The 22,325-nt window shown below is 44.4% G+C and overlaps 1 protein-coding gene across 5 annotated transcripts in view; it reads left to right on the plus strand.

Moving 5' to 3' along the window:
- The window catches only part of ANKRD11 (ankyrin repeat domain 11), a 456,185-nt gene extending 436,387 nt beyond the window's left edge, over positions 1 to 19,798 (plus strand). For all 5 annotated transcript variants that reach the window (XM_033940962.1, XM_033940964.1, XM_033940960.1 and 2 more), the window contains one exon: positions 9,613 to 19,798. In XM_033940962.1, coding sequence (XP_033796853.1) covers positions 9,613 to 9,798 — 186 coding nt within the window. In that variant the 3' untranslated portion in view covers positions 9,799 to 19,798. The remainder of the gene's footprint in view (positions 1 to 9,612) is intronic.
- Positions 19,799 to 22,325: the final 2,527 nt, after the last annotated feature.

Genomic DNA, 22,325 nt, shown 5'->3' on the forward strand with positions numbered 1-22,325 from the left:
GCCTTTTGCCAGACTACATCTCAGAATTCCTCAATGGACCCTGGCATCTCAGTGGACTCAGGTGTCCGACCCGTTGTCCCGTCACATTGTTGTCACTCCTGCTCTACGGCAGTCTCTTCTCTGGTGGATGACCTCTTCGAATCTATCCAGAGGTTTGCTGTTTCACTCTCCTCCCCACCAGAAAGTTCTCACGACCGATTCCTCGAACTATGCATGGGGGGCCCATCTGGATGGTCTACAAACTCAGGGGTTCTTGACCACTGCGGAACGACTCCATCAAATCAATCTTCTGGAGCTCAGGGCCATCTTCAATGCTCTCCAAGCTTTTCAGCATCTGCTTCACGACATGGTGGTCCTTATTCGCACAGACAATCAGGTCGCCATGTATTATGTCAACAAACAAGGGGGCACGGGCTCGGCCCCTCTTTGTCAGGAAGCTCTTCGAGTCTGGGATTGGGCGGTTCGCCACAACACCTTCCTCAGAGCTGTCTACATTCAGGGGAAAGACAACGTCTTGGCAGACAAATTGAGTCGTCTTCTCCAGCCTCATGAATGGACGCTCCATTCCGATCCCCTTCATCAGATCTTTGCTCAGTGGGGAACGCCTCAGATAGACCTCTTTGCAGCCCCCCACAACTTCAAACTGCCTCAGTTTTGCTCCAGGATCTACACTCCTCTCCGCCTCGAGGCAGACGCCTTTCTACTGGAGTGGGGGAATCGCTTCCTATATGCGTTTCCTCCCTTTCCTCTCATTCAGAAGACTCTGGTCAAGTTGAGATCAGACCATGCCACCATGATTCTGATTGCTCCTCGGTGGCCCAGACAACCTTGGTACTCCCTTCTACTTCAACTGTGCAGCAGGGAGCCAGTTCTTCTTCCAGTGTTTCCTTCACTGCTTACTCAACATCAGGGTTCACTACTTCATCCCAACCTGCAGTCTCTCCACCTGACAGCTTGGTTCCTTTCAACATAACTCCTCACCAGTTCTCTCAAGCAGTGAGGGAGGTCCTGGAGGCTTCCAGGAAGCCTGCTACTCGACAATGCTATTCCCAAAAATGGACTAGATTCTCTTCCTGGTGTATTTCCAATGCCACGGAACCTCAGCGAGCTTCCCTATCTTCTGTATTGGACTATCTTCTACACCTGTCTCAGGCTGGTCTCAAGTCTACCTCTATACGAGTCCACCTGAGTGCTATTGCGGCTTTCCATCAGCCTCTACAAGGGAAACCTTTGTCTGCTCATCCTGTGGTTTCCAAATTTATGAAAGGGCTTTTTCATGTCAACCCTCCTATCAAACCTCCTCCTGTGGTTTGGGATCTCAATGTTGTCCTGTCTCATCTTATGAAGCCTCCGTTTGAACCTCTCCACACGGCTCCACTTAAGTATCTCACCTGGAAGGTGGTTTTTCTGGTGGCCCTCACGTCAGCTCGTCGGGTCAGTGAGCTTCAGGCCCTAGTGGCGGATCCACCGTTCACTGTATTCCATCATGACAAGGTTGTCCTTCGTACTCATCCAAAATTCTTACCTAAAGTGGTCTCTGAATTTCACATCAACCAATCCATCGTGCTTCCTGTGTTCTTTCCAAAGCCTCATTCTCATCCTGGGGAATCTGCTTTGCACACTCTGGACTGTAAACGTGCTCTGGCTTTCTACTTGGATCGCACAAAGCCACACAGAACTGCTCCTCAACTTTTCGTCTCCTTTGATCCAAACAAGTTGGGACGACCTGTATCGAAGCGCACCATCTCTAACTGGATGGCGGCTTGTATCTCTTCCTGCTATGCCCAGGCTGGATTATCCCTTCCCCGTAAGGTCACAGCCCATAAGGTCAGAGCAATGGCAGCCTCTGTAGCCTTCCTCAGATCGACACCGATTGAGGAGATTTGTAAGGCTGCCACTTGGTCCTCGGTTCATACCTTCACCTCTCATTATTGTCTGGATACTTTCTCCAGACGGGATGGACAGTTTGGCCAAACAGTGTTACAAAATTTGTTCTCTTAAGTTGCCAACTCCCCCACCATCCCATTGGGGTCAGCTTGGAGGTCACCCACTAGTGAGAATACCTGCCTGCTTGTCCTGGGATAAAGCAATGTTACTTACCGTAACAGTTGTTATCCAGGGACAGCAGGCAGCTATTCTCACGTCCCACCCACCTCCCCTGGGTTGGCTTCTCAGGCTAGCTACCTGAACTGAGGAGACACGCCCGGTACATCGGGCGGGAAGGCACTGGCGCATGCGCGGTGCGGGCATCTCGAAACTTCTGAGTTTCTTCAAGCAAGACATGCTTGCAAGATGTCCGTATCGGGGCTCTGTCGGATGACATCACCCACTAGTGAGAATAGCTGCCTGCTGTCCCTGGATAACAACTGTTACGGTAAGTAACATTGCTTTTTTTAAAGAGCATACAGATCAATTGGCACCCATGGTCGTCATAGGCCTCTATAACATTTTTTTCAATTTTTATATATATATAAATATAGATATTTGAGATATCAAAAAGTACTCATCTTTCATCTACGCGGGTGGGGGTAGGCACTCCGACATAGACTATGTTTCGCCCCAAATGGGCTGTATCAAGGAAAATCCCCCTTATATCCAACGGCTCATGCTTCCCGCAATAGATTTTTTCCTGGGTTAAAAATCTATTGCGGGAAGCATGAGCCGTTGGATATAAGGGGGATTTTCCTTGATACAGCCCATTTGGGGCGAAACATAGTCTGTCGGAGTGCCTACCCCCACCCGCATAGATGAAAGATGAGTACTTTTTGATATCTCAAATATCTATATTTATATATATATAAAAATTGAAAAAAATGTTATAGAGGCCTATGACGACCATGGGTGCCAATTGATCTGTATGCTCTTTGAAGATTATAGACATATAGTAGGGTACTTCTGAGGTCTGCTAGCCTGAACATTTAACAAATGCTTTAAGACCCTTTCTAGTTAGTGTTCTGTCCATAGTCGTCATTATGGGGCATGCCCCTCAGAATACCTTCTTGGGTGATTATCACAACAGATGCTAGCCTGTTTGACTGGGGGAGGCCATCGTAACAAAAGCCCAGTCCAGGGGTATTGGTCATCCTAAAAAAAATCTCAGGAAGGACATACAAAACTCCTAAAACCATAGAAGGGACCTTCCTAGACACTACCAGGTCTACCCACTGCAGTCATACAAAGACCTGCTCATTCACTTAACACACAACAAGAAAAAAGAAAAAAAGTGGAGAAAAAGCCTCAGTTCATCTTCATATGGCAAAAACTCCACTTATAAACAACCATTAAGCAAGGTCCAAAATGTATCAGTTCACTCAGCAGTGAGAAACACTATAGTAGCTCTCGTAGGAACCACCTCAAAAAAAATCTAGCACGCCAAATAACAAAACTTCAAAAAATGTGAGTAAAGCAAGCAGCACATATATGAGTCTCAAACACAGACGGTGTCTAGGCTGTCTTCCATGCATCCAAAAAGTGCAAGCCTGCCTGGCCCCGCAGCCACTCGACGGGGAAACCTCCGTTTCGCTGAGCTGCGTCAGGGGAATGATTCCAACCTATTCCACCAGCAACTGTAGAGGCTCTCCAAGTGCTCCAGCTGCTCACATCCACACACATAGAAGCTCATTTTTGTAAACAATATACTTAACAGGTTTTGGATCTCACTTCTTCAATTGGTGTTGCACCTCCATAATGCAGGCCGTGCTTCTGTTCTTCAGCAGGACCCCTGAACTCATACCTCAGCTAGTCTGTCTAAAGGTATTTAGTATTTACCCAGGACATACAGGCAGCATATTCTCACGAATGGGTGACGTCACTGATGGATCCTCGGTATGGACCACTTTAAAAGTACATCGCCACTTTAAGTCTTTAGAAAGTTTGTGATAGCCTGAACCGTTCATGGGTGAGTGCCTTCCCACCCGACGCGCGGTCCCTTAGTTTCTGCGGAGCTAAGAAGTCGCTTTATCAACGGCTGTTGATATTTTTTCGCTGCCTTCCCGCTCATGCGGCTTATTTTTTGACTTTTTAGTCAGTTTTTGTTTTCCTTCTTTGTTTTCTTTCTTTTTTATAGTAAAAAAAATAATTTTTTACTTATTCATTTTTGCAAGGTCGGCCCGGCAGGGCCTATTTCCCTGCTTGTACCTCGACTTTTGATTTTGCCGAGGCCATTTTTCCCTCCATGTCCCGTCCTCAGACGGGTTTTAAGAAGTGCAGACGGTGTGTTCGCCCTATTTCCATCACAGATCCGCATCAATTGTGCATCCAGTGTTTGGGGCTGGAACATAGGGCTGAATCGTGAACTCGTTGTTCCTCACTCCAGAAGAGGACTCTTAAAAATTGTCAGATTCAACAGCGTCTCCTCTTCAGTTCTGCTATGGAGGGTAATTAGACACCAGCTCCGACGTCAGGGTCCGCACCTAAGTCGACATTGCAACACCCGACATCGATGGATTCATCTTTGGTGTCGCATGCAGTAGGTCGGCTAAGAAGTCTCCCCCCACCACTTCGGGCTCCCAGATCACTTCAGCAGTGAGCCAAGTCCTGCAGACCTCGAGGAGACCCAAGAAACGATCGGCTCCTATATCGGTGAGTGCCTCAGAAGTGGCCTCCTCATCGCCGGAGCACAAATCGGCACCAACGGTACCAGCAAAAAAGCCAGCGGTACCGGTGCCCGACCTAAGACAGCAAATTCAATAACTGCTGCGAGAGGAGTTAAGGGAGCAGTTGCAGCTCTTGCTCCCTATTATGGCGACACCAGCTCCTCCAGTGCCAGTCCGGTCTGAGTCTTCCATATCGGCACCGAAAGTTGCAGCCTCGGTATCAACATTGCAAAAATCTTCCTCTGTGCCGTTTTGAGTTGGCTAAAAGCTCGATGTAAGACAACTTGGCACCATTCTTTTTCCCCAAACATCTCCCGAGATGATATTATGGCGAAAATTCTTCGACAAAGAGCAATATAGGCTCATAATCCAATCCCTAGTCCTAGGTCTAGTGAACTACTGCAATATCCTCTACCTTCCATGCCCCACAAAATTAATAAAACAATTACAGACTGTACAAAATACAGCCCTCAGACTGATCTATTCTCTTGGAAAATTTGACCACATCACCAATGCCTACCTAGATTCACACTGGCTACCTATACAAGCTCAAATTCAATTCAAATTATACTGTATATTATTCAAAGTAATAAACGGTACTGCACCCAACTACCTAAACAATCGCCTAAATCGGAACCTTACAACCAGACAAAGGAGAACTCGGACCCCATTTGCCTATCTCTCATTCAAAGGAACGCAACACAAGAAGATGTATGACAACCTACTAGCGATGCAGGCAGTGAAACTAGACCCCTCCATCTCTAACTTGCTGACAGCAACATGTGACTTCAAATCATTTCAAAAAGAAATCAAAACCCTGCTATTCAAAAAATTCATCCAGATATCTTAACCCCCCTCTCCTTCCCCCACCCTGTAAAATTCCCCCTCAAATTTTTACTCTTCTTGTAACTCCCCTTCATAGATTCAACTATGTAACCAGCCCCCTAAATTGTAATTTCCCCGTAAATGTCCAGTTTTTCTTCTGATGTAATCCTTAAATTTCTACCCATCCCTTAAGTTCTCCCAAAGATTCAATTGATATAACCAGCTCCCTAAACTGTAATTTTTCCTGGAAATGTCCAGTTATCTTCTGATGTAATCCGCCTAGAACTGCAAGGTACAGGCAGAATAGAAGTCACTAATGTAATGTAATGTAATGTAATGATATTGGTCAAATCGGGTAAGGCTTTAAGGAAGATGAAACATATAATCATCGACACCCAGTGCTCGACACTGTATTCCACCCACTCGAGACTCGGACCTCTGGGGTGATTCTGAAGAGCCTGTTCTGTCTGATGAGGATGTCTCTTCAGATGAAGACTCTCAACTTCCATCTTCTCAAGAACCTTCTCAACGAATGGATAAGTCTTCTTTTTCAAAAATTTTTAAAGACATGGTAGAGACACTTTCTATACCTCTTGAAGCTGACTCAAAAAAATCTAAGCAACTTTTGGATGCATTAGATTAAGAGCAGCCACCTAAGGAGTTTCTTCAGCTTCCCCTTCCTGACATCTTGTGAGAGACCTTTTACAAGAACTTAGAAACTCCTTTGATCATCCCTGTGGTTCCTCGCAAGCTGGATTTGCTATATAGGGTGGTACCCATTCTGGCTTTGACAAGTCTCAGCTCCCCCATGAGTTTCTCCTGGTTGCGTCCACACTTAAAAACTCTACTGGAGCCAGTGTTTATGCTTCTGTTTCTCCTTATATCTCAAACATTTAGTTACCCAAGTGGCCACTTTTCAGATGTATTTACCTGATCGCAAATTACCTGCTTTTCAAAATTATATTTCTGACTTACTTCAGCTGCGCAAATACATGGTACGTTCTATCGATGACACTTTTGAGCTAACATCTCGTGCTACGGCTATGTCTATGGCAATGCGACGCCTAGCCTGGCTTAGAATTTCGGAGCTTGATGTTAACCATCAAGATCATCTTGCTAATGCTCCTTGTTTGGGCGATGAACTTTTTGGAGCTTCCTTATCAGCTCACGAAACCGGTGTCAGGTCAAAAGCGCGCCGGGACAAAGGCGCAAGCAGACAATTGAGCGCAGCGCAGAGGCGCGCACCGAAGAAAATTACTGATTTTAGGGCTCCGACGGGGGGGCGTGGGGGGGAACCCCCCCAGTTTACTTAATACAAATCGCGCCGCGTTGTGGGGGGTTTGGGGGGTTGTAACCAAATTTTACTGAAAACTTCACTTTTTCCCTGTTTTTAGGGAAAAAGTTAAGTTTACAGTAAAATGTGGGGGGGTTACAACCACCCACAACGCCGGTGCGATTTGTAGTAAGTAAACTAGGGGTGCTCCCCAACAAAAAACCCCGTCGGAGCCCCTAAAAACAGTAATTTTCTTCGGCGCGCACCTCCATCTTGCGCTCAGTTGTCGGCGCACGCCTTTGTCTTCCGTGTTGTTGTCTGAACCTATGAAACCAGGTAGGATACTTTGGTTAAAAACAAGAAAAAGCCTCCACCTGTTCACCCTTTCAGACAACAGTCTTCATATCAGCATCGTTTTGCTGCAAAGCCTCTGCTACCACCTCAGTCTCAATCTCACAGGCAGAAGCAGCAACAGCAGCAACCCAAGCAAAAACAGCAGGCTGTTCCACCTAAATCTACACAGACTTTTTGACCTGTTTTTCAGGAGCATAGCCAATCTCAGCATTTCTCAACCTTTGCCTCAGCCCATCAGAGGTCATCTTCAGCTTTTCATCAGTCATTGGGAACTCATCACATCGGACCTATGGGTCCTCAACATCATTCGTCAGGGTTACTCTCTCCATTTCAAACTCTTCCACCAGACAATCCTCCAAGAGAGTCTGCTTTAGACCCTGCACAGTCCTCCCTTCTTCTGCTGAATGCCATTGAGGAAGTTCCCCTCGATCAGCAGGCCCAGGGATTTTACTCCTGTTACTTCTTAGTCCCTAAGAAGACCAGAGGACTGAGACCCATCCTGGATCTCAGAACTCTCAACAAATTTCTAGTCAAGGAGAAATTCAGGATGTTGTCACTCGCCCTGCTTTATCCTCTCCTCAATCAGAACGACTGGCTATGCTCCCTAGACCTCAAAAAAGCCTTATGCCTATCCCGATTCATCCAGCTTCCAGGAAGTACCTCCGTTTTCAAATCAATCGCTGTCATCTTCTCCCAGAGTCTTCACGAAGTGCCTAATTGTGGTGGCCGCCTCTCTCCAATCACATGGCCTTCAAGTCTTTCCTTATTTGGATGACTGGTTGATCAAGGCTGTCTCATCTCAGGAAGTAGTCCAAGCAACATCTCAGACCATCTCTTTTTTCCAGATTCTAAGATTCAAAGTCAACTTCCCCAAATCACATCTCATTCCAACCCAATGTCTGCAATTCATTAGGGCAATCCTAAACACCTCTCATGAGAGCGTTTCGTCCTCCAGATCGACTTCAGACTCTCATCCATCTCTTGTCAGCAATTGCTTCCTCTTCATACCATCTCTGCAGACACATGATGGTTCTTCTAGGCCACATGGCTTCAACTGTCCATGTTACACCACTGGCAAGACTACATCTTCACTTCTGACTCCTGACAGCTTGGTTTCTCTCGGGCTGAATTCATCTGTCTTACGTCTTTCTCAGCCTGTTCATCAAATTCTTGATGCATCCAGGAAACCAGCCACTCAGCAATGTTACCAACAAAAGTGGACTAGATTTTCTTCCTGGTGTCTTCTTCATCATCACGATCCGACATCCTTGGCAGTGGAATTGGTGTTGGATTATTTTCTTCATATGTTTGACTCTGGTCTCAAGTCTACATATATCAGAGTCCATCTCAGTGCTATTACTTCTTTTCATATGCCAGTCGAGGAAAAACCTCTCGCTGCTCATCCTTTGGTTTCCAGGTTCATGAAGGGGCTTTTCAATGTTAAACCACCTCTCAAGCCTCCACCTGTCGTGGTTCTTTCCAGTTTGATGAAACCACCATTTGAACAGCTCATCTCAAGTTTTTTACCTGGAAAGTGGTCTTCCTTATTGCTGTCACCTCTGCCAGGAGAGTCAGTGAGTTACAAGCATTAGTAGCAGAGCCACCTTTCACAGTTTTTCATCATGACAAGGTGGTTCTGCATACACATCCAAAGTCTCTTCCAAAGTTGTCACTGAATTTCATCTCAATCAGTCAATTGTTCTACCAGTGGTTTTTCCTAAACCTCATTCTCAATGCTGGAGAAACTGCTTTGCATACTTTGGACTGTAAGCAGGCTTTGACTTACTACATTGACTGGACAAAGCCACAATGAACATCTCCTCAGCTTTTCATCTCTTTTGATCCAAATAAGTTGGGGCATCCTGTATCCAAGAGAACGATTTCCAACTGGCTGGTTGTCTGCATTTCGTTCTGCTATGCTCAGACTGGACTGGCACTGGAGAGTCGTGTCACAGCCCACAAAGTTAGAGCTATGGCAGCTTCTGTGGCTTTCCTTAGATCTACGCCCATTGAGGAAATCTGTAAAGCTGCCACCTGGTCCTCAGTTCATACATTCACTTCTCACTATTGTCTGGAATCTTCGGCCAGTCTGTATTACAAAATTTATTTTCTTGGCCAACACTCCCACCATCCCATCCCTGTTAGCTGGAGGTCACCCATTCATGAGAATATCCTGCCTGCTTGTCCTGGGATAAAGCACAGTTACTTACCATAACAAGTGTTATCCAGGGACAGCAGACAGATATTCTCACATCCTACCCACCTCCCCAGCTTGGCTTCTTAGCTGGCGTATCTTAACTGAGGGACCACGTGCCCTACGTCAGGCAGGAAGGCGCTCACGCATGCGCAGTTTGTGCTATTGCGAACTTTCTAAAGACTTAAAGTGGCGATGCACTTTTAAAGTGGTCCGTACCGGGGCTCCTTCGGTGACGTCACCCATTCGTGAGAATATCTGCCTGCTGTCCCTGGATAACACTTGTTATGGTAAGTAACTGTGCTATATGAAGAGTCCTACTAGTGCAGAGTTTAATTGACTTTCTCACTTTCTGTGTTTTCTGCATGCAGACATGTCTTCTAATGCGACAGCAACATGAAGCAGCTGCCCTGAATGCAGTGCAAAGGATGGAATGGCAGCTGAAAGTGCAGGAACTGGACGCAACAGGACACAAATCTTTGTGTGTGAGCGAGGTGCCGACCTTTTATGTGCCAATGGTGGATGTCAATGATGACTTTGTGCTTTTGCCGGCATGATACTTAAAAGAGAGTTGATATTTGCAGCTGAATCTAGCAAGGGCAGGACCCCTTGGCTGAAGAATGTTCTGTTTTTACATTCATCCTTAATGCTTGCTGATGAATCCACTGGTTAAAGAGGAGGAAGCATCTGTCAACATTCAAGAAAGAGGGAAAACAATGAGAAACCGCACTTTGTTCAGAGTGCATCCGGGTCTTCCGGACTGGCCAGGCGAGCAAGAGTCAGGGGGATGCATCCTACTAAAGCAGTCACTGTGTCAGGACAGGCCTGCACACAGTAGCCAGTGCGAGGTAAACAGGCGTAAGGAAAGGGATCACGGACACTGTCTGCATAGATATATATATAGGTATTTTCATATGCTCACATATATGTATATATCTAGACACACAAACAAAGAGTAAGATGTGTGCGTGTCATGGTAACAGCAAACACACTATTCATGTGCTTAAAAGAAACAGCAAGGCTTTGTTTCTTTCCTCCCCAAGCCTTTGGGAGCTTGTTTCAGCTGCAGACTTGGTACCATATGACAAAGGGATAGATTTAAAGGCAGGTTTAGTCTTCTGGTTCCATCTTCATGGTCAGTTGAATGTGGCCACAAAAGTCTAACAAAGGACATGAAGTCATTTGGGCACTGTTGATAAGCTGATTTTAGTTTTCACCCCTGCCCTTTGTTACTTCACAGATTTGGCCTCCAGGTAATTTTGTCACTGCCTTGCACCAAATAGCTGCAGAACAATTTTGAGGACAAACAAGCGACCTGAAGCAAGAACCTGCAGGAGTATAAATCAACTTGGATTATTGTTTTAATCTTGGGCATTTGGTTTCTCTTTATGAGGACGTAACTTGAAACACTACAGAGCCAATAATCATAGATAAAGAAAAAAAAAATTAGCCGTAAATACTGTACAGTTTTTCTATACATTAACCAATGTACTTTTGCTGCCCTCTAGATAATTTATTTTGCCAGACATTACTGCACAGTTGTAAATAACTTATGTATGGTAACATCAGCCTCAGTTCTGTGTAAAGGAATAAATAAATTAATATGAAGTTTATAATGTATATTTTACCAGAGGCAGAACATTCTCTTTTTTTCCAGAAGGGTGGGATGAGGGAGGGAAATCGAAAGGGCCAAACCTTGTGCAGTGTAAAGTATTTAATAAAAGCAGGTCTCCTCGGATCTGGGAAAAGACTGCAGGTAAGTCATCAAAATGAACCTTAAGCTAGACCTTTCCCACAATACTTCGTAGCTTCTAACCCTCCTTTGGTTTCCTTATAGAGGTGACAGCTATCATTCAGGCACTATGAATCCCCATAGTATTGAGATTGCATCTACTTTCTTGCAATGAAACTTGAGGTTATTGTACTTGTGGGACTGCTCAGGGAGAGGGTGAACAGTTTTGGAAAGGTGTATGCCCTTCTTTTAGAAGTATGCAGACATTCAAAATATGTTCTTTATGCTTTTGCGTGTCCCTTGGTATACTTTGCTATTTAATATGCAGGCAGATGGACAGCTGCATATGCAGCAGGAGTGGATGGACACTTGTCCTTTGATACATTCTCTCACTTTCACAGCCAATGTGGAATAATAGCCAGAGACACAGGAAAGAATGTGACACTAGCTCTGTCCTGGTAAATTCTCAGACACAAACAAGGCTAGCACTGGCACAGGGTAATGACTGGTGTGTTAATGTCATACAAGAGTTTAGTAGCAATCTTTTGAATAATTTGGTGGTAACATTCTCTTAACTGAGTGGAGAAACAGATGGCTAGTGTCGGAGAATTCTAATAATCCCTTACACTTACCTTTCTAAGCATTTTGGCTTTTTCACTATAGTGGTTTATGAAGGTAAAAATGATCTGTGGAAGCCGAATTTAGGTGGTTAATTCCCTGGCGTTATGTTGAGTTCTTCCCTTGGGCAATCCATTCCTAGACAAACTTTCTTTATGGAACATTTTTTCAGATGTGAACTAAGGATGATTATGACTGGCAGAGGACAAAATGAAGATGAAGTGTAGAAGTGTGCTCAGCAGTTCCCCTGAACGAGCGAAACCAGCTGATGAGTTTCAATGCAGTCATTCCTGAATTTAGCAGGCTACTTTGCCTGCAGTTACACCACACATTTTAAACATTCATCAATTTTACATTCTGGGAGTAGGAGTAGCTCTCCTAAGGGTGTCTTTGAAGGCTGAGTGCCAGAGAAATCCATTTCTTCAGATATTTTAGGTTACTGTTTGATACCCTATTTTGTAGGAGGCAGGTTAACTTCTGAACAGAAATTTTTTCTTTCAGATATGTTAGGAAATGCCAATAAGATTATGTGAGTTTTGTTGTCTGCTTTGAGTAAACTATCACAGGTAAAAACACATGCATGCCTTCAGTGGTCACCTGCCAGGATTTTTCCTGATGAGAATGTCAGATCTTAACAGTCAATAAGACTGTTCTGCCCCTTCTTGTGATGTGGGTTTGGGAATATTGTATTAATGCACAGGGGCCTGTGTGCTTTACAGTACAGGGCATGCAAAGCTCATGGACCTTGACTTATTAGTGCCTTGATGTATAGATTCATGCAGCAGCAACACAGACTGACAGACAAGAATGCTTACTGGAAAGAGTTCCCTTAATCTCCAGCTTAAAAAAGTATTCAGCATGGCCCTTGTTGAATTCCCAGTCACTGATACGATATGACTAGCAGTATGAATCTGCCTCATTGATTTAACTCTTCCTTCTGGTGGTGCTTGTTAGCGAGTTGCTTTTCTGGTATTTCAAATCAGGATTTAGTTTTTAAATGTTGCAGAGAACAGGCAGCTTGCAACTTGTACTAAAATATTCTGCTTTAGCACTATAGCAGTGACTCACATTCTGTTGCAGAAATATTGTATTTTGACTTGGAATACAGCAAGGTTTTAGTCAATCCTTAAAGTCTAGTCTCTCTTGTATTTTTCTTAGAACTTTTAAAATACAAGAAAGACTAGCCTTGGTTCTGTGTTGTGATTGGCTACAGCGTTAGTCTAGTACAGTTCTGCTTTTTGATTGGCTGACATTTTAGCGATCTAATTCATTTGTAATTATTAATAGAGCTTCTCAAGTCTTTAGTTTTTTTTAAAAAATCCCTACTTTTCCTGTGGAGTTTTCATTTGAATTTTAATATTCACTAAAAGGTGGCTAAAGAGATGACTTCTGTTTAAATGTTAGAAAAAGCAAATTTGCCCCATAAATTTTGGGAGACAATATTGAGACACATCATGTGTGTGTGTTGCTCCCTGCTATGTGCTGTTTTTCCAGCATTGTCTCAATCTCTGCTTATAGAAATTCTCTTCCTCAGAAGACAGTTTAGGGGAAAGACTCTAACTATGTATATGACTGTATCTATTCAGAACTTGATCTTATGAGTAGAGCTCATCTAGGAATCTCAAGTTATTCTAAGTTTCCTCCTGTGGCATTGAATGGAGCTTGGTTCCTACTGGTTAACTTTTGGAATGAGAATCCTTGGAATAACAGCCAGAATGATTTCAGAACTACCTACTAACATTTCCTCATATCCCTCAATGGCATAACCCATACATCTGATTTTCTGCTGCCAGGACCATCACAGATCTGTTTCACTTCTGGAATTACTTGCTGTGCTGCAATACTCTGGCTTCTGTTACAGATGAAGAAATGCATACTACAGTACTTATGGCTAGATCAAGAATCAGTTTGTGCTAGGGAGGTCTGGTAGATCTTAATGCTTTTTCCAGTGCAATAGTTGTGTCATTCTGGACAAGCAGGTTATCTCCCCATGGCCGCGAGCCATATACAGAAGGAATCCAATCTGGATTTTTTTCTGTAACACTCCTCCTTTACCCGGAGCTCTACTGCCACCTGCAGTTTTTCTCTTCTACACACGAGCCAGAAGAAGTGTTTCTGTTCTGTTCTGCTCTCCATTTTTCTTATTTTATTCAATGTTTTTGATTTTTATTCAGTGTTTTAAGTGGTTGGAGCTTATCACCTTTAGTGTCAGCTCTTCCTGCACAGAGAAGAAGCAGACTGAGGTCTTCAGCTGAGAGGTCAATCCCTGGTAGTTTTGTTGTCTGCTTCTGTTAGCCAGCCTGCATAAGTATTTTGGAGCTCAGGGCCATCCATGCTTACCGTTCCCCACCTACTACTTAGCAGGGGTTGAGCACAGGCTGTTAAGCATCCTTAGGAGGCTCAGCGGTATCTCACAGGGTGCTGGATTGCAATATTTTGCCTCCCTGTCTGATAGCACATCCGTCGGTCCGCAGGGGTGGGGGTGTGGTTAGACTTGTCTGGCTGGCAGCCCGAAGATCAGCATTGAAGAGGAATTTTCAGTATGAGGCAGTGATTATTCTCCTTTCCAGCACATTGCCAGCACTGAACAGCCTCTGAAGTGAATCAGGGGAGGTCTGAAAATCAGGTTTTTGAGTTTTGCTTGTTCCCCTAAAAAACCCTAAATTTGACAACAGCCATCTTGGATTTTTAGCTATCTTTATCTCAAAAGTTCCCTGCACCTCCGAAGCTTAATTTTTTGCCTCAAAACTGGTTGGGATGAAGTCCTTGGCCTCTTTTAACCCAGATTCTTGCCTGGATTGCACAAATTCTCACCTCAGGAGCATTCTTGCACCATATGCTGTGCTGTACAGACCGGAAAGGCAGGAGTGTCCAGTTTAACCTCTCCTCTGCATGCCACTAGGGTGGCCTTTTCTGTTTTCAGGGCCTGGAAATAGTGACCATTCTACTCGAAAGGATGCGGATGTCCCACAGCCCAAGAAACACAGAGTCACCACTGGGTGACTCCTCACTCCCTGGTATGACTTTCTTTTTTAAATTTTGTGTGGAAAGCCTTTCAGGAGAGCCGTCAGACTTTTCTCATCAAGGCATAGCCTCCCAAGGCACATCTGCTTTTCAGTCTGCTGCTGTTCAGGACTCGGGAGACCTGTTTGCAGGGGATACCGATGATGATGATAATTTTTACTGTTCCTTTATTATCTACAAATTCTCCTCTCGTAACAGGGGACCAAAGGATGTACGCTGGCACTTTAGATCCTATTTTGACTCTAGAACCTGGGGACGATCCCATGGTTCTGCGTTTTATTTCAGTCCACTGCCTTACCTGATCTCATTTTGGATCTCTACATGGCTGAATTTCAACCAGCTCCTTTTACCTCCTCCTCCTCCCTCATATATGGCATAAGGATTCAGTCCTCTGTGTTTCCCTGGCATCCAGCCATTAATATTTTGATTTCTGAGCAGTGGGATTCTCCTGAAAGGTCTCTCAAAGTAGTGAGAGCTATGTTGAGACTATCCTATGACATAGGAATATTAGCAACTCTTTAGTCAGCCTAAAGTGGATTCCTAGGTTGCACAGGTTACTAAGTGCACCTCTCTTCTGAGCAAAAGCGGTGTGGTGCTCAAGGATATTCAGGACTGCCGAGTGGATGTAGTTCTCAGAAGACTTTTCAAGATAGTGGCTTTAAGAGTCAAAGCTGCCTCAGTGGGTCTCTTTGTCACACATGCTTGTCTGTCCAGACTGTGTACTTTGGAGAGTAAGGGAGATGAACCTCCCCCTCAGCTACTTTTATCTAGTGTGGATTATGTAACTGACGCTCAATATGACATACATGACCTGGGTAAAGCATCAGCTTATTCAGTTTCTGCTCATAAAATGCTGTGGATCAGACAAAGGACTGGTGATCTTATCTCTAAAGCTATTCGTGCCAGACTCCCTTTTAAGGGGCAGTTGTTATTTGGTTAAAGGTCTGGATGATCTCATGAACTACATTGTGGACTGTCGCACCAAGTCTCTGGCTGATAGACCCAGAACCTCTACAGGCTCAGGTGCTCTAATTTTCATGACTCCAGGCGCTCTTGACAACATTCCAATACCATGTCGCAAAGATACTCCCAGGGTTACAGGCAGAGGTTTTCTGGATCCAGATGTAACCAGGCCTCCGCTTCCTGTGCTTTTTCACCCACCAAGAAATTGCAATGATGCCAGGCTGCAGGAGGTCCCTCTTCATATCGGGGGCAAACTCTCAGTGTTTTTGCAGGCTTGGGTTCTGGTCATTATTCAGTCCGGGTACAAGCTGTAATTTGCCCATTCTCTAACAGATTGGTTTGTGGACTCTCCCACAGGGTGCCTAGAAAAGGCAATCGAGGTATAAGCCACCGTGAGAAGGTTGCTTGATATTCAAGCCATAGAGCCATTGCCACCAAAGACTCGGGCCCTGGGAGATACTCCATATACTTTATCGTGCCCAAAAAAGGCTCTGAGGATTGGAGACCCATTCTGGACCTTACTCAAGTGAATGCAGTGCTCAGAGTTCCACACTTTCGCATGGAGACAGTTTGATCTGTCATAGCAGTGGTGACTCTGGGAGAGTTCTAGCCTCTAGATCTTACTGAGGCCTACTTTCATATCCTTATTTTCCCAGAACTCAGAAAGTTTCTCAGATTTCATGTCCTGGAAAATCATCAATTTTCAGCTCCGCCCCTTGGCCTGGCGATGGCTCTTTGCACTTTTACCAAAGTGATGGTTGTGGTAGCAGCTCACCTCTACAAGATGGGGCTGCAAGTACATTCCTACCTGGACAACTGGCTTAGAGCCAGCCCCCCTTGTTGTCCAAGGGTCAGTGTATAGTGGATCAGGTGATCAGAGTCCTGGAGGACCTGGGTTGAATTGTGAATTGCTGAAAGAGCAATTTGATGCCATCTCAATCCCCGGAGTACCTGGAAGTTTTGTTCAACATGGCTGCCAGCTGTATCTATCTTCCAGAGGTACGCAGACAACCTGTGCTCTCAGATTTCTTGTCTCCTGGACAAGTCATCTCCATCGGCGTGGGACTGTTTTCAAGTTGAGGGTCCATGGCTGCACAATGGATGTGGTCCCTTGGGTGAGAGCACACATGCATCCTCTCCAACATGTGTTAATTTCATGCTGGTCTCCAAAGACGGACATGTTACAGAATTGTCTACCCTGGACGCTGGAAGCTCAGGCCAGCATGGATTGGTGGCTCTGTCCTCAGTCCCTCTCCAAGAGCTTACCTCTTCAGATAACTTCCTGGGTGGTCATAATGACAGATGCTAGTCTACTAGGCTGGGGAGCTCATTGCAACTGTCATCTAATTCAGGGGCGTTGGTTGCCCTCTCAGAGGAATTGGTCAATCAACAGGCTAGAACTTTATGCCATTCGGTTGGCTCTGATGAAATTGCAGAAGACTCTGGAAGGTCTTCTCTGATAATGCTATAGCAGTGGCATATGTCAATCACCATGGAAACACCAAGTGTGCATCTCTGTCTGGAGGCCCAAATGCTCTTCCACTGGGCAGAGTGTAATCTCCAGGTGCTGTTGACAGCGTATGTCATGGGAGTGGACAGTGTTCAAGCCAACTTCCTCAACAGACAGACCCTGGATCCAGGCAAGTGGACTCTGTCGATGGCAGCTTTTTAGGCCATTTTTTAGTGCTAGGGTTACCTATGATTCGACCTCATGGCAATGGCAAAGAACAAAAAGGCAGACAGGTTCTTCAGTCGAAGATACAAGCCCAGAAGCAAAGGTCTAGATGCTCTAGTCCAGCAGTGGCTTCAGGGTCTCCTGTTGTACGTTTTTCCTACCTGGCCCATGACAGGCTGGGTCCTTCAACAGATTGCAAGTTATCCAGGAAAGGTCATTCTGGTGGCTCCAGATTGGCCATGCAAACTGCTATGTAGATCTGATGCATCTTCAAATAGGTCAGGGTCTCTGGTTGCAGGTGTGCCCAGACCTCCTTTCATAAGGTCCAGTGTGCATGGAGGATCCAGATTGCTTTACTCTTACAGCAAGGCTCTTGAACGTGAAGCGTTAGAGCGCAGTGGCTATTCAGAAGTGGTTATTGCCACCCTTCTTAAGTCTAAGACGTCGACTACAGTCTCTGCCTAATCTGAAGACCTTTCAGCATTGTTGAGTTCAAGAGCATGTAGAGCCATTTTCAGCTCTGGTTTCGATGGTGGTAGTTTTTCTCAAAGCCAGCTTTAACAAGGGGCTCACCTGGCTTATCTTAGGGTCCAAGTCACAGGGCTCGCTTGATTCAGGGCTCAGAACTATAGATCTATGCTGGCCTCTCTTCCATACATTTCCGGATTCTGCGAGGTCTGTCCACAGCTCCGTTCGAACTGAGTATAGAAGAGGCATCCCTCTTAGACTTGATGCTAAAGCGGGTTTTTCTGATGGTTGTGACATCAGCAAGGAGTGTCTTCAGAGCTCCTGGCTCTATCTTATACAGAGCTTTTCCTTAGGATCTCAAAGATTGGAGTCTCCCTTGCGCGCACTGTTCCTTTCTGCTGAAGGTGGTTTTGGCATTTCATGTTAATCATGAAGTCTGCTTGCCTGTCTTCCAGTCTACAGGTTCTAAGAAACAGGACCACATTTTGAAGAAGTTGGATGTGAGAAGAGTGCTTCTTTGTTATCTAGAAGTCACCAACGAGTTTAGACTCTTTGACCATCGTTTTTGCTGACTCATGCGACTATGTGAGGTGCACTAGCTCCCAAGGCCACGATCTCTAGATGGATCTGTAAGGCCATTTCATCAACTTACTTAATTTGTGGCAGTCTCCTGTTTCAGTTAAGGCACATTTGACTAGAAGTGTAGCTTCATTGTGGGCAGAGGCTAGGGCAGTCTCTCCACGGAGATTTGTAGAGCTGCAACTTGATCCACTCTTCACATGTTTGCAAAAATTTTACTGGGTGAACGTTGTGGCTAGAGAGGACTGCCTTTAGTTCCTCAGTGTTATGGGCTGGCACAGTCAACCCACTTTAGATTCCTGGAACTGCTTTTTTACGTCCCACTTGTCCAGATTGACACACCTATTGCACTGGAAAAAGAGATTGTCTTACCTTGATAATATCTTTTCCAGTAGATATGTGTGTCATTCTGGATTTGCCGCCCTGTTCTTCCTGCACCTGCCTATTGTTTATTCTGTTTATTCTTCTTCAAGTCTGTATCTTGGTTGCTAGTCAGCCCTTTGGGCCCTAAATAATTCTATATAATATATTTTAGCGTCTACAGGGATACTGTTTGAGCTTCTTTGATGCTTCTGTTGGCAGTTAATTGTTCATTGTTAGGGTTTAGAGCAGAACAGTTTGGGAAGTTTCCCATTTCCCTTCATAAAATTTTGAAGGAGCTCTTGCATGCTTGGATACTAACTGCAGGTGGCAGTAGAGCTCCCAGTGAAGTAGGAGGGTCACAGAAAATATCTGGAGTGGATTCCTTCTGCATATGGCTCATGGCCATGGGGAGATAACCCGCTTGTTCAGAATGACACACCTATCTGCTGGAAAAGATATTATCAAGGTAAGCTAGAATCTCTTTTTCTGGGTATGAGGTACTCGCATGCATATGGGCTAACTTTTGCAGCCTCAGGTTTCACACAGAGAAATGGAGACAAGTGTTTTTCATCTTTTTGTGCTTGAGGTAAAAGTTTGGCTAACTAAAATTAAATTGCAATATGGTAACAAATAACTCTTTCAAATTCTGCCTTATTTCACTTTTTTGTTTAATTAACCACAAATTAACCTGTATTAGCATGGAGACCTTTTAATCAACAGTTTAAAGAAACAATATTGAAAGTAGCCTATTTATTATCTTTCACAGCTGTGGTATGTGGATTGAAGTCTCAATGTAAATTTCCCTTCTTGTAATGTAAATAAATGTAAATATGGCACAGATCAGAACTTTCCACTCTTCTATTTGTACTAGTCCACTTGCGTAGACTGTGGGGTAAACCAGCGGCGAGATTACGTTGTGAGTAATATAACAATGTAATTGTTTTTTTACAATTCTAGTCTGTACATATTGTTGGGCAGTGTCACCGCAGAACTGTTATTTACCTGTATAACTTCTGCAGAAAACCAGAGACACAGAAAAAAATGTTATTTTCTACAAATTGCATGTACAGAGAAACACCAGCAAAGCTGTTGTCCCTCAGAGATAATGTTTGTAAATAAATTTAAAAAAAAAAAAGTGGTTTTTTTTTTTGACATCTGTGGGTTTCGGAAGTCTTGAATTTGAATACTGTACTTTTCATCTTTGAAGGTTATACTCTGAATCATCAGGTTATAAAAGTAGTCCTGCAAGAAAAGTAGCCAAGAGGTACTGTAATATCTTTTGTATCAGCCCCTGGTTTCCCTGTGCTAGCAAAGAGCAAATATATTCTCTGTAATAAAGTAATATCACTAATATCAACCAACAACATGTTCAATGTTAGATTTGATTGGTCACCTTTTCAATTTCAGATACAGTCCCCTGCCTCAGAGGACTTGCTAGCCAAGTTTTTTTTTGAGACAATATAAAGTTGAGTGACTATGCTAAGGTCACAAGGAATATCAGTAACACCCTGTCTTTTCTAGCTGTGAGCCCATTGTTCTAACTATCTGGCCACTCTTCTGATTCTTCAGACAATGGAGTGTAGATCTGCAAAATTTGATATCTGCTGCTTTTGGTGGGTCAGTGATTAGACGCTATAGGCATCTAGTTCTAGGATATAAAACTGCTGGAGAGGGTGCAGAGACGAGCAATGAAGCTAGTAAAAGGTATGGAGAAACTGGAATACGAGGATCGACTTAAGAGACTGGGATTGTTCTCCCTTGAAATAAGGAGACTGCGATGGGATATGATCGAGACCTTCAAAATACTGAAAGGAATCGACACGGACAAGAGGACACAGAATGAAGCTAAGGGGGGAACAAGTTCAGGACAAATATCAGGAAGTTCTGCTTCACGCAGAGAGTGATTGACACCTGGAATGCTCTCCCAGAGGAGGTTATTGCGGAATCAACCATCCTAGTATTTAAAAGCAAACTAGATGCACATCTCCTTACGAGAGGCATAGAGGGATATGGGTGACTAAAAATTATGCCAGGTGTACACCTGGCAGGGCCTCCGCGTGTGCAGAAGGAAACAAGATAAGTGCTTACTTTTTTATAAAATCGTAAAAGCCAGTTAAAAAGTAAATGACAGCAAAAAAAGTTAAAAAGATAAATAAGAGTGTGTAACGGTAGAATATAAGACCAAGGATGTATTTCTCTATGTCAATAGTATTGTTGGCATAGTTAGTTTCACAGGTTTTATCCTGGGAAATACTGAGGTCTTTACCGTTTTCACAGACTAAAAGGTTTAGAGCACTTGGTTTCTGACAGTTTAAATTTATGAATATCATTTGGTGTGGCTAATAATTCTGAAGATATTCTGCTTGTATTGTGAATATTAATTGTGACTAAAAATTATGCCAGGTGTACACCTGGCAGGGCCTCCGCGTGTGCAGATCGCCGGATTTGATGGACCGAAGGTCTGATCCGGAGATGGCGCTTCTTATGATGCGGTATATAAACTTAAGGTTTAGATTAGATTAGATTAGATTATGTTCTAGTCATACTACACACAACAAATAGCCATACATGCCTGCAACACATTACTGAAAAACAAAATCATTTCTTAGGGCTAGATTCACTATGGACACCGATTTGTGTCCCGACTACGACCCAATTTTCCTCCAACCCAATTCACTAACCTCTGATCCGATCCGCGCATGCAAAGTAAGAAGGATGCAATCCAGTAAACAAATGCAGGCACAGCGACTGGGTTGGCTGATCCAAAAACAAGCGACTGCTGAGGACCAGTCGCTTGTGTAAAAACACTGCTCTGCTGCGATTCTCCTGCTCTGTTCGCCCTGCTCTCTGCCCTGACACTCCTGCCCCGCAGTGCAAGCCCTTGGTTTTAACCCACGGGTTAAAACCACAGGCTCGCAAAAAAGTATAAAACAAAAGTAGACGTTTTCTTTCCAGTTCTGCCGGGCACAGAGGGCCAGCGCATGTGTTGGGATCGCTGGAGAGATCAATGCTGTTGGAGGCATGATTCCGATTGCCCTCATTTGCATGAGGGTGCTTCATGAATCAGCCTCCCACCCACGGATCAGATCTGATCTGTGATCTTAGTGAATCTAGCCCTTAGTGTCCATACCAGACCAGTGGATGGAAACGAGCAAAATAGTTCTGCGATTCACCCCTTAAAGGCACTGTGCACCTTTAAGATGTTCCGTATTTGTCTCTATTGGATGGGTGCAGACACCATTGTTCTAGTTTGTTTACTGAGTCTGGTTTGCAGCTGTGTTTCATTGTGCACGAGCAGGGGGACCAGGGGAGTACCTTTTTAAAAGGTTAAGCTCTTTAAGGATTTGAAGAAGTTTGTTTAGAGCAGGGGGTCTAACTCGAAGTTCTCAAGAGGAAGATTCTTAAAAACCCGCATTAAAAAGCGACGATCTGCTAACGTAGTCATTCTGATACCGAATCTAAAAACCCGAGACATTATTTAAAAATCGCACATGCAAATAAAGTCAGCGGACAGCAGCGAAGATTTCCTAAATTTGCATGTGACTATCGCTGATGGGCACATGTGTAGGAGGAAAAACCAAAGCACAATAGCGGGAGAGGTGCCCACACTCTCCCGCTGCCCCTGTGTTGTGATGCAGCTGGAGAAATGCACATTCTCTCCG

This window comes from Geotrypetes seraphini, chromosome 4 (genome assembly GCF_902459505.1).
Source record: "Geotrypetes seraphini chromosome 4, aGeoSer1.1, whole genome shotgun sequence".
Taxonomy (NCBI): Eukaryota; Metazoa; Chordata; class Amphibia; order Gymnophiona; family Dermophiidae; genus Geotrypetes; species Geotrypetes seraphini.